The following is a 10,263-nucleotide window of genomic DNA, read 5'->3' as shown; positions in this document are numbered from 1 at the left end:
AAAGTAGTTTAGCAATTCCTGGAAAAGTTAAATACAGAGTTACTACACAACCCAGCAATTTCACTCCTAGGTATATGCCCAAGAGAATCAAAAAAGATGTTCACACAAAAACTTGTACATGAATGTTCATAGCACTGTTATTCATAGAAGCCAAAAAGTGGGAAAATCCCAAATGTTCATCAAGAGTTGAATGGATAAATAAAATGTGGCATAGCCATACAATGGAATACTATACACCTATAAAATGGAATAAAGTATTACAACACAGATAAACCATGAAAACATTGTGCTAAGATGCCACACACGAAAGGCCATGTATTTTCTGATTCCATTTATGCAAAATGTCTAGAATAGGCAAATCCATAGAAAAAGGAAGATTTGTTGTTGCCAGGGACCGGGTACAGGAAGAATGGGAAGTGACTTCTCATGAACTTCTTGGGCTAATGAAAATGTTCTAGATATAGGTAGATGGACATTTGATGGACATTTGTCTTATTTCCAATTCGAGACTCCTGTAAGTCTATAAATTTTACACATGTCTTTTGAAGAATACATGATGGACATTTCTGGACATTGCACAACTCTGTTAATGTACTTACTTCACTTTATGCCAAGGAATTATATACTTTAAAATGGTGAATTTTATGGTATGTGAATTATACCTTATTAAAAAAAATTTTTAAGTGAGCTCTTGTAAAAAATTTTTTAAATAAATGAAGCAAGCTCTCTTTTGTGTGTGTCTTCTTCCATGTTATGTAATATATGAGAGTGTCACCACGTTATCCTGTGTATCAGTAGTTTATTCTTATTGCTGTGTATTCCAATGCACGAGCATATTATAATTTATTTATCAATTCTCCTCTTGATGGACATTTGTCTCATTTCCAATTCGAGACTCCTGTAAGTCTGTAAATTTTACACACGTCTTTTGAAGAATACATGATGGACATTTCTGATGGTATACACCTAGGGGTAGAACTGACTGCTGGCTCAGGATATGTATATATTTTAACTTTAGTTGATACTTCCAAAGTGATTGGTCCTCTTTACACTCCTGCTACCAAAATGAAAGAGTTCTGTTGTTCCACGTCTTCAACAACACTTGATATTGTCAATCTTTTTAATTTTAGCCATGGTAAGCATATAGCTTATAAAAGTTTTCGTTTTTTCTTTTCCTTATGAGACACAAAGTTGAACATCTTTCCAGGTCTTTATTTTCCATTTGAATATCCTTTTTTGTCCTCTTCCTGGTTTGTTTGTTTGTTTGGGTTATCTTTTCATTATTGATGTGTAGAATTTTTTAAAACTGTATCAGGGATATGAGACTTTTGTCAAGATCTATTGTTGCCAATATCTTCTCTAGCCCTGTGCCTTGCCTTTTTGGGTTCTTTATGCTGTCTTTTGCTGAGCAGAAGTTTTTAATTTCGATGAAGTCCAGTTTATGCACTTTCATTTTATGGTTGGTGCCAAGTGCGTCCTGTGTAAGAATTCTTTGCTTACTCCTTAAACAGTCCTTGAATCCACCCCCTTCTCTCTACTTCCTTTGCCTCTGCCCAGATTCTAGCTTCCAGGCCTATCCTAAACTGATCCATTTGCTTCCCTACCATGTTCCCGTCCCAATTCTTGTCCTCTTCACTGCATGATCTTCCCACCAAGGGACAAGACTGGTTCATCGCTGTGCCTTAGAACTGGCACTGGATCTGGCATGCACTAGGTGCTTAATAAAAACTTCATAAGTGATGGCAGTGTCCTGTGGCCCAGCTGGGGATCATTAAAACTGTCAATTAGTTCTAAACACTAGCTCATCAGGAACATTTGAGCTAAGCCAGGGAAGTAAAAAGTTTTGGAAAAACCAACAACATAGTAATGTTTAGCTTTCTCCCCAGCCAGAGCATTAATCAAGGAAACTCAGACTTTATTAGCATTATTTATTCTTGCTTCGTCCTTAAGCCACAGGGCCCCAGAGTGAGGGGAGCCTTTTTGTCACACACGTTGGCTGTAGGAGCTCCCTATCGGCGGCCCCCACACCCAGTGTTTGCTGCCTCTGGCTGTAGGGGAGGTTCATGATCTCCTTCTAGTCCTTCTCTTCACCATGCGTGATGATGTAGCACAGGTTTCTGTAGTCCAGGTTGCCACATACATCTGGCGGGAAAGCCGCAAACATCTGCTTGATCTGGAGAAGGGGCAGGGAGTCAGCCTGGACCAGGGCTGAATGGGGGCCAAAGCAGGGAGTCACCCAAGGGTGTCAGAGTCCACATAGAGGCATTGCAGAAGAGGGCACAGAGGCCAGGCCAGCAGGCCAAGGTCCCATAGCCACCCCCACCCCATCCTTCTTGTTATCATCCAAAGAGTCAAGGGAGACATCATCTCAGCATCTAAAGGAAAAAGATCTGGGTAGGATGGGGTGGGGGTGACAGCTGAGAAAGGCTGGACTATGCCTCAAAAGAAGACTCTTAGCAGCACTGAATGGCACCCTAAAAAGCCAGCACTTACCTCCTCCTCACTGAATCTGTCTGCCTGGGTCATGAGCTTCTCTTTGATGCTGCTCAAGGATGTAAATGATGCAGTCACTTGGGAAAAGTGCTTTGAAAAGTAGTTTAGCAATTCCTGGAAAAGTTAAATACAGAGTTACTACACAACCCAGCAATTTCACTCCTAGGTATATGCCCAAGAGAATCAAAAAAGATGTTCACACAAAAACTTGTACATGAATGTTCATAGCACTGTTATTCATAGAAGCCAAAAAGTGGGAAAATCCCAAATGTTCATCAAGAGTTGAATGGATAAATAAAATGTGGCATAGCCATACAATGGAATACTATACACCTATAAAATGGAATAAAGTATTACAACACAGATAAACCATGAAAACATTGTGCTAAGAAGCCACACACGAAAGGCCATGTATTTTCTGATTCCATTTATGCAAAATATCTAGAATAGGCAAATCCATAGAAAAAGGAAGATTTGTTGTTGCCAGGGACCGGGTACAGGAAGAATGGGAAGAATGGGAAGAAATTTTTTAAATAAATGAAGCAAGCTCTCTTTTGTGTGTGTCTTCTTCCATGTTATGTAATATATGAGAGTGTGACCATGTTATCCTGTGTATCAGTAGTTTATTCTTATTGCTGTGTATTCCAATGCACAAACATATTATAATTTAGTTATCAATTCTTCTCTTGATGGACATTTGTCTTATTTCCAATTCGAGACTCCTGTAAGTCTGTAAATTTTACACATATCTTTTGAAGAATACATGATGGACATTTCTGATGGTATACACCTAGGGGTAGGACTGACTGCTGGCTCAGGATATGTATATATTTTAACTTTAGTTGATACTTCCAAAGTGATTGGTCCTCTTTACACTCCTGCTACCAAAATGAAAGAGCTCTGTTGTTCCACGTCTTCAACAACACTTGATATTGTCAATCTTTTTAATTTTAGCCATGGTAAGCATATAGCTTATAAAAGTTTTCGTTTTTTCTTTTCCTTATGAGACACAAAGTTGAACATCTTTTCAGATCTTTATTTTCCATTTGAATATCCTTTTTTGTCCTCTTCCTGGTTTGTTTGTTTGTTTGGGTTATCTTTTCATTATTGATGTGTAGAATTTTTTAAAACTATATCAGGGATATGAGACTTTTGTCAAGATCTATTGTTGCCAATATCTTCTCTAGCCCTGTGCCTTGCCTTTTTGGGTTCTTTATGCTGTCTTTTGCTGAGCAGAAGTTTTTAATTTCGATGAAGTCCAGTTTATGCACTTTCATTTTATGGTTGGTGCCAAGTGCGTCCTGTGTAAGAATTCTTTGCTTACTCCTTAAACAGTCCTTGAATCCACCCCCTTCTCTCTACTTCCTTTGCCTCTGCCCAGATTCTAGCTTCCAGGCCTATCCTAAACTGATCCATTTGCTTCCCTACCATGTTCCCGTCCCAATTCTTGTCCTCTTCACTGCATGATCTTCCCACCAAGGGACAAGACTGGTTCATCGCTGTGCCTCAGAACTGGCACTGGATCTGGCATGCACTAGGTGCTTAATAAAAACTTCATAAGTGATGGCAGTGTCCTGTGGCCCAGCTGGGGATCATTAAAACTGTCAATTAGTTCTAAACACTAGCTCATCAGGAACATTTGAGCTAAGCCAGGGAAGTAAAAAGTTTTGGAAAAACCAACAACATAGTAATGTTTAGCTTTCTCCCCAGCCAGAGCATTAATCAAGGAAACTCAGACTTTATTAGCATTATTTATTCTTGCTTCGTCCTTAAGCCACAGGGCCCCAGAGTGAGGGGAGCCTTTTTGTCACACACGTTGGCTGTAGGAGCTCCCTATCGGCGGCCCCCACACCCAGTGTTTGCTGCCTCTGGCTGTAGGGGAGGTTCATGATCTCCTTCTAGTCCTTCTCTTCACCATGCGTGATGATGTAGCACAGGTTTCTGTAGTCCAGGTTGCCACATACATCTGGCGGGAAAGCCGCAAACATCTGCTTGATCTGGAGAAGGGGCAGGGAGTCAGCCTGGACCAGGGCTGAATGGGGGCCAAAGCAGGGAGTCACCCAAGGGTGTCAGAGTCCACATAGAGGCATTGCAGAAGAGGGCACAGAGGCCAGGCCAGCAGGCCAAGGTCCCATAGCCACCCCCACCCCATCCTTCTTGTTATCATCCAAGGAGTCAAGGGAGACATCATCTCAGCATCTAAAGGAAAAAGATCTGGGTAGGATGGGGTGGGGGTGACTGCTGAGAAAGGCTGGACTATGCCTCAAAAGAAGACTCTTAGCAGCACTGAATGGCACCCTAAAAAGCCAGCACTTACCTCCTCCTCACTGAATCTGTCTGCCTGGGTCATGAGCTTCTCTTTGATGCTGCTCAAGGGAGAGAAAAGATCATGTTCACGGGAAGGACCACCTTGTGTGAGGACACGCAGATTCCAGGGTTGATGAGGGCAGGTGGGCTGAGGGGAGGAGTCCTGGCCCAGGAGGACACCAGTGGGAGCAGGGATGGGGATGGGGCTGGCTCTAGAGTCCACAAATAGCCATGTGGCCTTAACAGCCACTTCAGCTCTGAGCCTCAGTTTCTTCCTTTGTAATATGGACTTTCCTCTCTGCATTAGGCAAGAACCAAATGAAATGATCTTGGGACCCCAACGTAACCTCGGGGGCCACTCTGATGTTCCATTGTGCACTGATAATCAATCTCATGGTTACCGAGGGCATCCTCTCTGCTTTGGTTCTAGATGCATTGCTTTCCCAGCTTGTGATGGTTGCTGATGTCTGTAAAGTGCTCTATAGCATACAAAGTGCTGACACTCAGCCCAGGGACAGGAAGGCCTGTTATCCAGGTATATGTCCTCCTGGGCCTGCCCGGGTCTCATTTGCTCCTCATGGCCCTCAGAAGTGAGGGCCATCATCCCCCTTTACGAAGAAGGAAACTGAGGTTCCTTCTTTGTAAAGAAGAAGGAACCTGTGGTTTGCAGTGGCAGGGTGGGGCCTCTCCCCCTGGGTGGTCCAGAGCAGCTGCCCACTGGGGCCAGAGCTGCCTGGGCCTGGAGGAGTGGCAGGAGGTGGGGCAGGGCAACTGCATTTGAGGCTGCTGGGAGACTGTTGCCCTGGGAGCAGGAAAGGGGGCGGAGCATGGGCAGAGGGTTCTCAGGGGGAGTAGTGGGCAGGGATGGGATCAGAGGCCTGAGCCAGGGCCCTGAGCACCCTGTCTCCTGTGGCGCCAGCAGCAGCAGGCCCCACTGAGGACCAACACACATTTTCCATTATTTATGTTACTGTAGGACAGTCACAGTTTCCAACTCTCCAAGCTGGGGACTTTCACAGACTCCGTTTTGTCCGGAGCCTCCTCTGTGGCCTGCCTGGCAGGCAGCCACGTCTTCCAGGTCCCATACCCTCGGGGTGGCACCTTTAATTCCCAAATCGAGTCCCCAAAGGGTTCCTCCTGGCCCTTGACTCCAGCTAGTGGGAGTGAAGGTGAATGGCAGCAGAGGGGTTGGTCCAGGCCACTTCTAGAGGTGCCCCAGAGCTTCTCTTGGGTCTCTAAGATGGGGGTGGAAACCACAGACCCTGAGGGAGGGGTAAGGGAGAGGGCTGCAGCCTGGAGAAACCCTAATTACCCCCTCCACTACCTCTGGAGATTATGTGACTCACAGCTTTGGGGGGTGGGGGATGGTGAAAATGCTTGAGAGACAAGACAGACTCTCCCTCTTCCCTCTTCCCCCCTGCCCTCTCCCACTCCACCTCCATTAAGTGATGACTCTAATAGGCAGCAAAACTAGCCTCAAAGCCAAGGCCTAAAGCATCGCAGTAATTGGTCAGGAAACCTGTGCCTGAGGAAGAAACCCTGCCTGCCACAGGCCCAGCAAAGCCTTGGAGACTCTGAAGGGATGACCCAGGAATAGCTCAGAGGGTAGCTCAATGTCCCAGCCCCTGGGAAGCTGGTCACTGCCCTACCTGCCCCTGCTAACCACCCTTGGCTATCTGCCCTGTGCTCTCACTGGGCTGAGGCTCCCAGGTATAGCAGGAGTCACTGCCCCCATCTCTATCATGACAGCCCAGTGGCCCACTGGACAGCTGCCTACTGTCATCTCACTCTCTATGCATCCCTAGCTGAGCCAGTCCCTTCCCATGGCCCAGCCTCCATCCTCGCATCACTTCAAGCCCTGGATAACAGCTGGCCCATTTCTCTCTCCAGAACCCTGGATCCCACTGGTGCTGGCCTCTGGTATTTCACTTACCCATCTACTCCCCTCCATCTCAATGGCCAAGGCCTATGTGGTGGCTGCAACTCTCTGTCATCCTCTTCCAGACTGGCCTCCTTGTTACCCCTACTTAACTCCTTTCCAGGCTCTTCTATGCTTCCAGGACAGAGCAAGGGTTCAGGGCCTGGTAAGTGGTTACCCCACACAGTCCTTCCCTGCCTCTCTGAACTCAGTCTCCCCCATCCCACGTGCACTTACACCCTCTAGCCGCAGCCCACTCCTCCTCACCAACCCTGCACATGCCAAGCCCTGGCCCTTCACTCACTATGTTCCTGCATCTGGCATGTTCACTGATCTAGCCTAGGCACCCTTAGTCATCCTTCAAAGATCGCCTCTACCCCAACCCCCCTCACCACTGGGAAGCCCTCCCCTGGTGATCCCTTGGTGATCTTCCACACAGAAATGGGGACACTGAGACCCAGAGAGGGGAAGGGACATCAAGAGATGGCTGAGTTGGGCAGGGCAGTAGCCTCCTGGCTTCTGGATGGACACAACTTGAGCTGACTAAGTTCTGGGCGTAGAGGAGATGCCACCCACGAGGACCCCACCCCAGCTCCTTCATCACCTGAGCCTTTGCGGAAAGAAAAACCAAAAGAAAGCAGAGGGAACTTACAAATCAGCCTTGATGAAACCTTTCCCTTCAGTGTCGAACACCCTGAAGGCATGGAGAATGGTCTCCTCTGGATCCGTGCCTAGAAGCAGCACACAGGGGCAGGGAGAGCGCCAGGATGAAGAGAACCAGCAGGGGCTGGGCAGGGGCTGGGGGCGGAGGGTCCCATGGCCCTGACAGAAGGCAATGACTTGGGGAGCTTCCTCCCCAACTTCTACTCCACTGTCAAGGCCAAATCCACTTGAAGCAAGAGAAGGGAGGTTTCCGGGAAACAAGAAATCATAGTAATAGTCAAGGGTACTGTATGTAGTTATGCACAATGTGTACAGCTGTACAGCTGTACATGGAGACTCCGACTAAGCACTTATTAACTCTCCTGATGATTGGCCTGATTTTATGAAGAAACTGAGGCTCTGAGAGGTTAAGTGACTTGTCTGAGTTCTCAGGGCTGATGCTGCCACATGATTAGTGAGTTGGGGCTGGCAACTCTGGGGCTTTCTCGTTGTCCAAGGTGTGCATGAAAGGTAGAAGAGAAAGAGCACTGCACTGCGAGGCCAAAGGCTGGGCTTCGGGCAGTGGCATTGGAGGGGTCTGCAGGATTGTCCCAGCCAGAGGTGGGGCAGATGGGCCAACAGGCTGTGGGGTGGGGGCAGCGGAGGGGGGCAGTGGGGAGAAGTAATTCTGGTTTGATCACTTCTATAGCACAGGTTATGAAAAGATGTCGTTAGAAGAAACAGCTCTGTTTCCACAATGAAATTGAATCTCCAACCCCCTGGTTGTACAGATGGGGAAATCGAGAAAAAAAGGGTCTCATCCAAGGCCTCTCAGACTGTGTGAACAACAGCAGATGACCTGGTGACCCGTACATAGTACTCCTTCCCCTCTGTCACACTGCCCCCCACCACTCATTGTGGACCAGGAGTTGGCCCCTTCCTTCTTTAAGGCTCAGCTATGTCATCGGTGAAATGGAGACAAAGGTGCTGTTTGCTGCCCACCTCCCAGGATCAGTTAAGATAATATATTGTTAATGGTAAAGATCTGGACAAACATTATTCAAACACATCTGAGTCCTCTGTGCCAAGTTCCATCCTGCAGTTTCACCATTTTATCCCATGAAACTCTCAGAACACTGCACGTGGTAGTTATTGATGTTCCCAGTTTGTCAAAGAGAAAATTGAGGGCCTGAGAGGCTCTATTGTTTGCCTGAGGTCCCCACTAATAAGGGGAAGAAGGGGTTTGAAGCCAACTCTCTGGGGCTCCAGAGCACCTGCTTGTTCTGCCACTCTATGTCTTCTCCATGAGACTGGGTCAGAGTTAGTGGCATCTCCCTCATCAGACTGAGAATTCATGTAAGACAAGATGCTGTCTAGGTCATCTGGCCCTAGTGATGAAGCTGGCCCAGAGTGATCAAGCCTGGCACAGTGCTGGCTCCGCAGCCAATCTGCTCTGTGTATTGTGAACCTCATCAAATGGGTGCAGAGGGGCTGCAGCCATCCTTCCACTGTGGGGAATCTCATGATATGTGTCCTCGTCCCAATTAGAGAGATAAGACAGTGCTGCCCTAGGCCTGGCTCTTATGCCAACAGCTGGTTGAGCATGCCAGCTCAGCCAAGTTTGCGTGACATGTTCAGCTGGAGCCCCAGTCCCAGTGCCGCTGTAAAAAATGAGAAAAAGCTGCAGCCCTAGGCCCCCACCTGGCCCTGGGTCATAGCTCTTAGCTCAGCCACAGACCTACATGAGCTTCGGGTCTCCCTTGAAAGTCACTGGGTCACTGGTTGGAGTCACATGTGCCTTTCCCTGGGAGCATACTCCCACCCCAGGTCCCTGGGCTTCTGAGCTCTTCCCGTAAATAACCCCTAATGGCTGCCTGGAGGTAGGCCCAATGGCACTCCTGAGTTAGCCCACAGCCTGTGCCCTCTCCTGCCCTCAGTTTCCTAGTCTCTAAGACAGGAGGGCGGGGCTGTTCAGTCATAGGTCAATTGTTGGCCTCCTTCTAATCTGGGATCAGACAGGGCGTTGTGTGTGGGGATATTGTAATTGCTAGCAGGTCAAAACCCAAGAGAATATTTGATTTTTTACCAAATAAGATCTGTGTTGTTAGGTAGGATCGTCCCCATAGTGGATTGAATCATGGCTCCCAAAAGATATATCAATGTCCTCATCCCCAAAACAGGGAAATGTCACCTTACTTGGAAATAAAAAGGCCTTTGCAGATGTAAAGAAAGGATCTTGAGATGGGGAAATGATCCTGAATTTCCAGGTGGATCCTAAATCTTATGACAAGCATCCTTTCAAGAGTGAAGCAGAAGGAGACAGACAGAAGACGGTGGGGGTTGGGGGGGATGGGCAGTGGACCACAAAGGCAGAGATGAGAGCAATGCAGCCACCAGAAGCTGGAAGAGGCAAAGAATGGGTTGTCCTCTGCAGCAGCCTCTGAGGGATCAGGACCCGACAGATTTCTGACTCTGGGCTCCAGAGCTGAGAGAATGAATACATGGCCAATTTTTTGAGCCGTCAAGTTTGTGGACATTTGTTACAGTAGCCTTGGGAAACTAACACAATGCCATTTTACAGACAAAAAACTGAGATTCAAAGAGCAGACAAATCTTGCCTAAGACCACCCTGGGGGTCAGTGGGAGGCTAGGTGTTGAACCCAGGTCTAGCTAATGCAGGGAGAGCATCAGGCAGGGGAACCCTGAGAATGGGGGGCTACAAGGCCCACTTCCCATGTCAGCCGCATCTCAAGCTGAGCCTTCCCTCTGACCATGGAACCCTTGAGCCCAAGGGATGTCACTAAGGGACAGGGGGCAGCTCCCCACAGCCCAGAGAGAAAAGGACGAAAATGCTCTGGCCCGAGCCCCACCCCGAGCCCCATCCCAAGCCCCAGGCCTGATGC

The 10,263-nt window shown here is 47.7% G+C and overlaps 1 protein-coding gene and 1 pseudogene across 1 annotated transcript in view; both read right to left on the bottom strand.

Annotated features, from left to right (window-relative positions):
- LOC105299782 overlaps positions 1 to 2,526 on the bottom strand; it is a 24,534-nt pseudogene extending 22,008 nt beyond the window's left edge.
- A 1,816-nt stretch (positions 2,527 to 4,342) lies between these two features.
- The window catches only part of MYL10 (myosin light chain 10), an 8,788-nt gene continuing 2,867 nt past the window's right edge, over positions 4,343 to 10,263 (bottom strand). Inside the window, 3 exon segments of the mRNA XM_023537498.1 lie at positions 4,343 to 4,490; positions 4,811 to 4,859; positions 7,371 to 7,449. Of these exon segments, the coding sequence (XP_023393266.1) occupies positions 4,392 to 4,490; positions 4,811 to 4,859; positions 7,371 to 7,449 (227 nt within the window). The 3' untranslated portion in view covers positions 4,343 to 4,391.

The sequence above is a fragment of the Pteropus vampyrus genome, unplaced genomic scaffold (genome assembly GCF_000151845.1).
Source record: "Pteropus vampyrus isolate Shadow unplaced genomic scaffold, Pvam_2.0 Scaffold193, whole genome shotgun sequence".
In the NCBI taxonomy this organism is placed as follows: Eukaryota; Metazoa; Chordata; class Mammalia; order Chiroptera; family Pteropodidae; genus Pteropus; species Pteropus vampyrus.
This window is presented reverse-complemented; position numbering and strand designations above follow the sequence as displayed.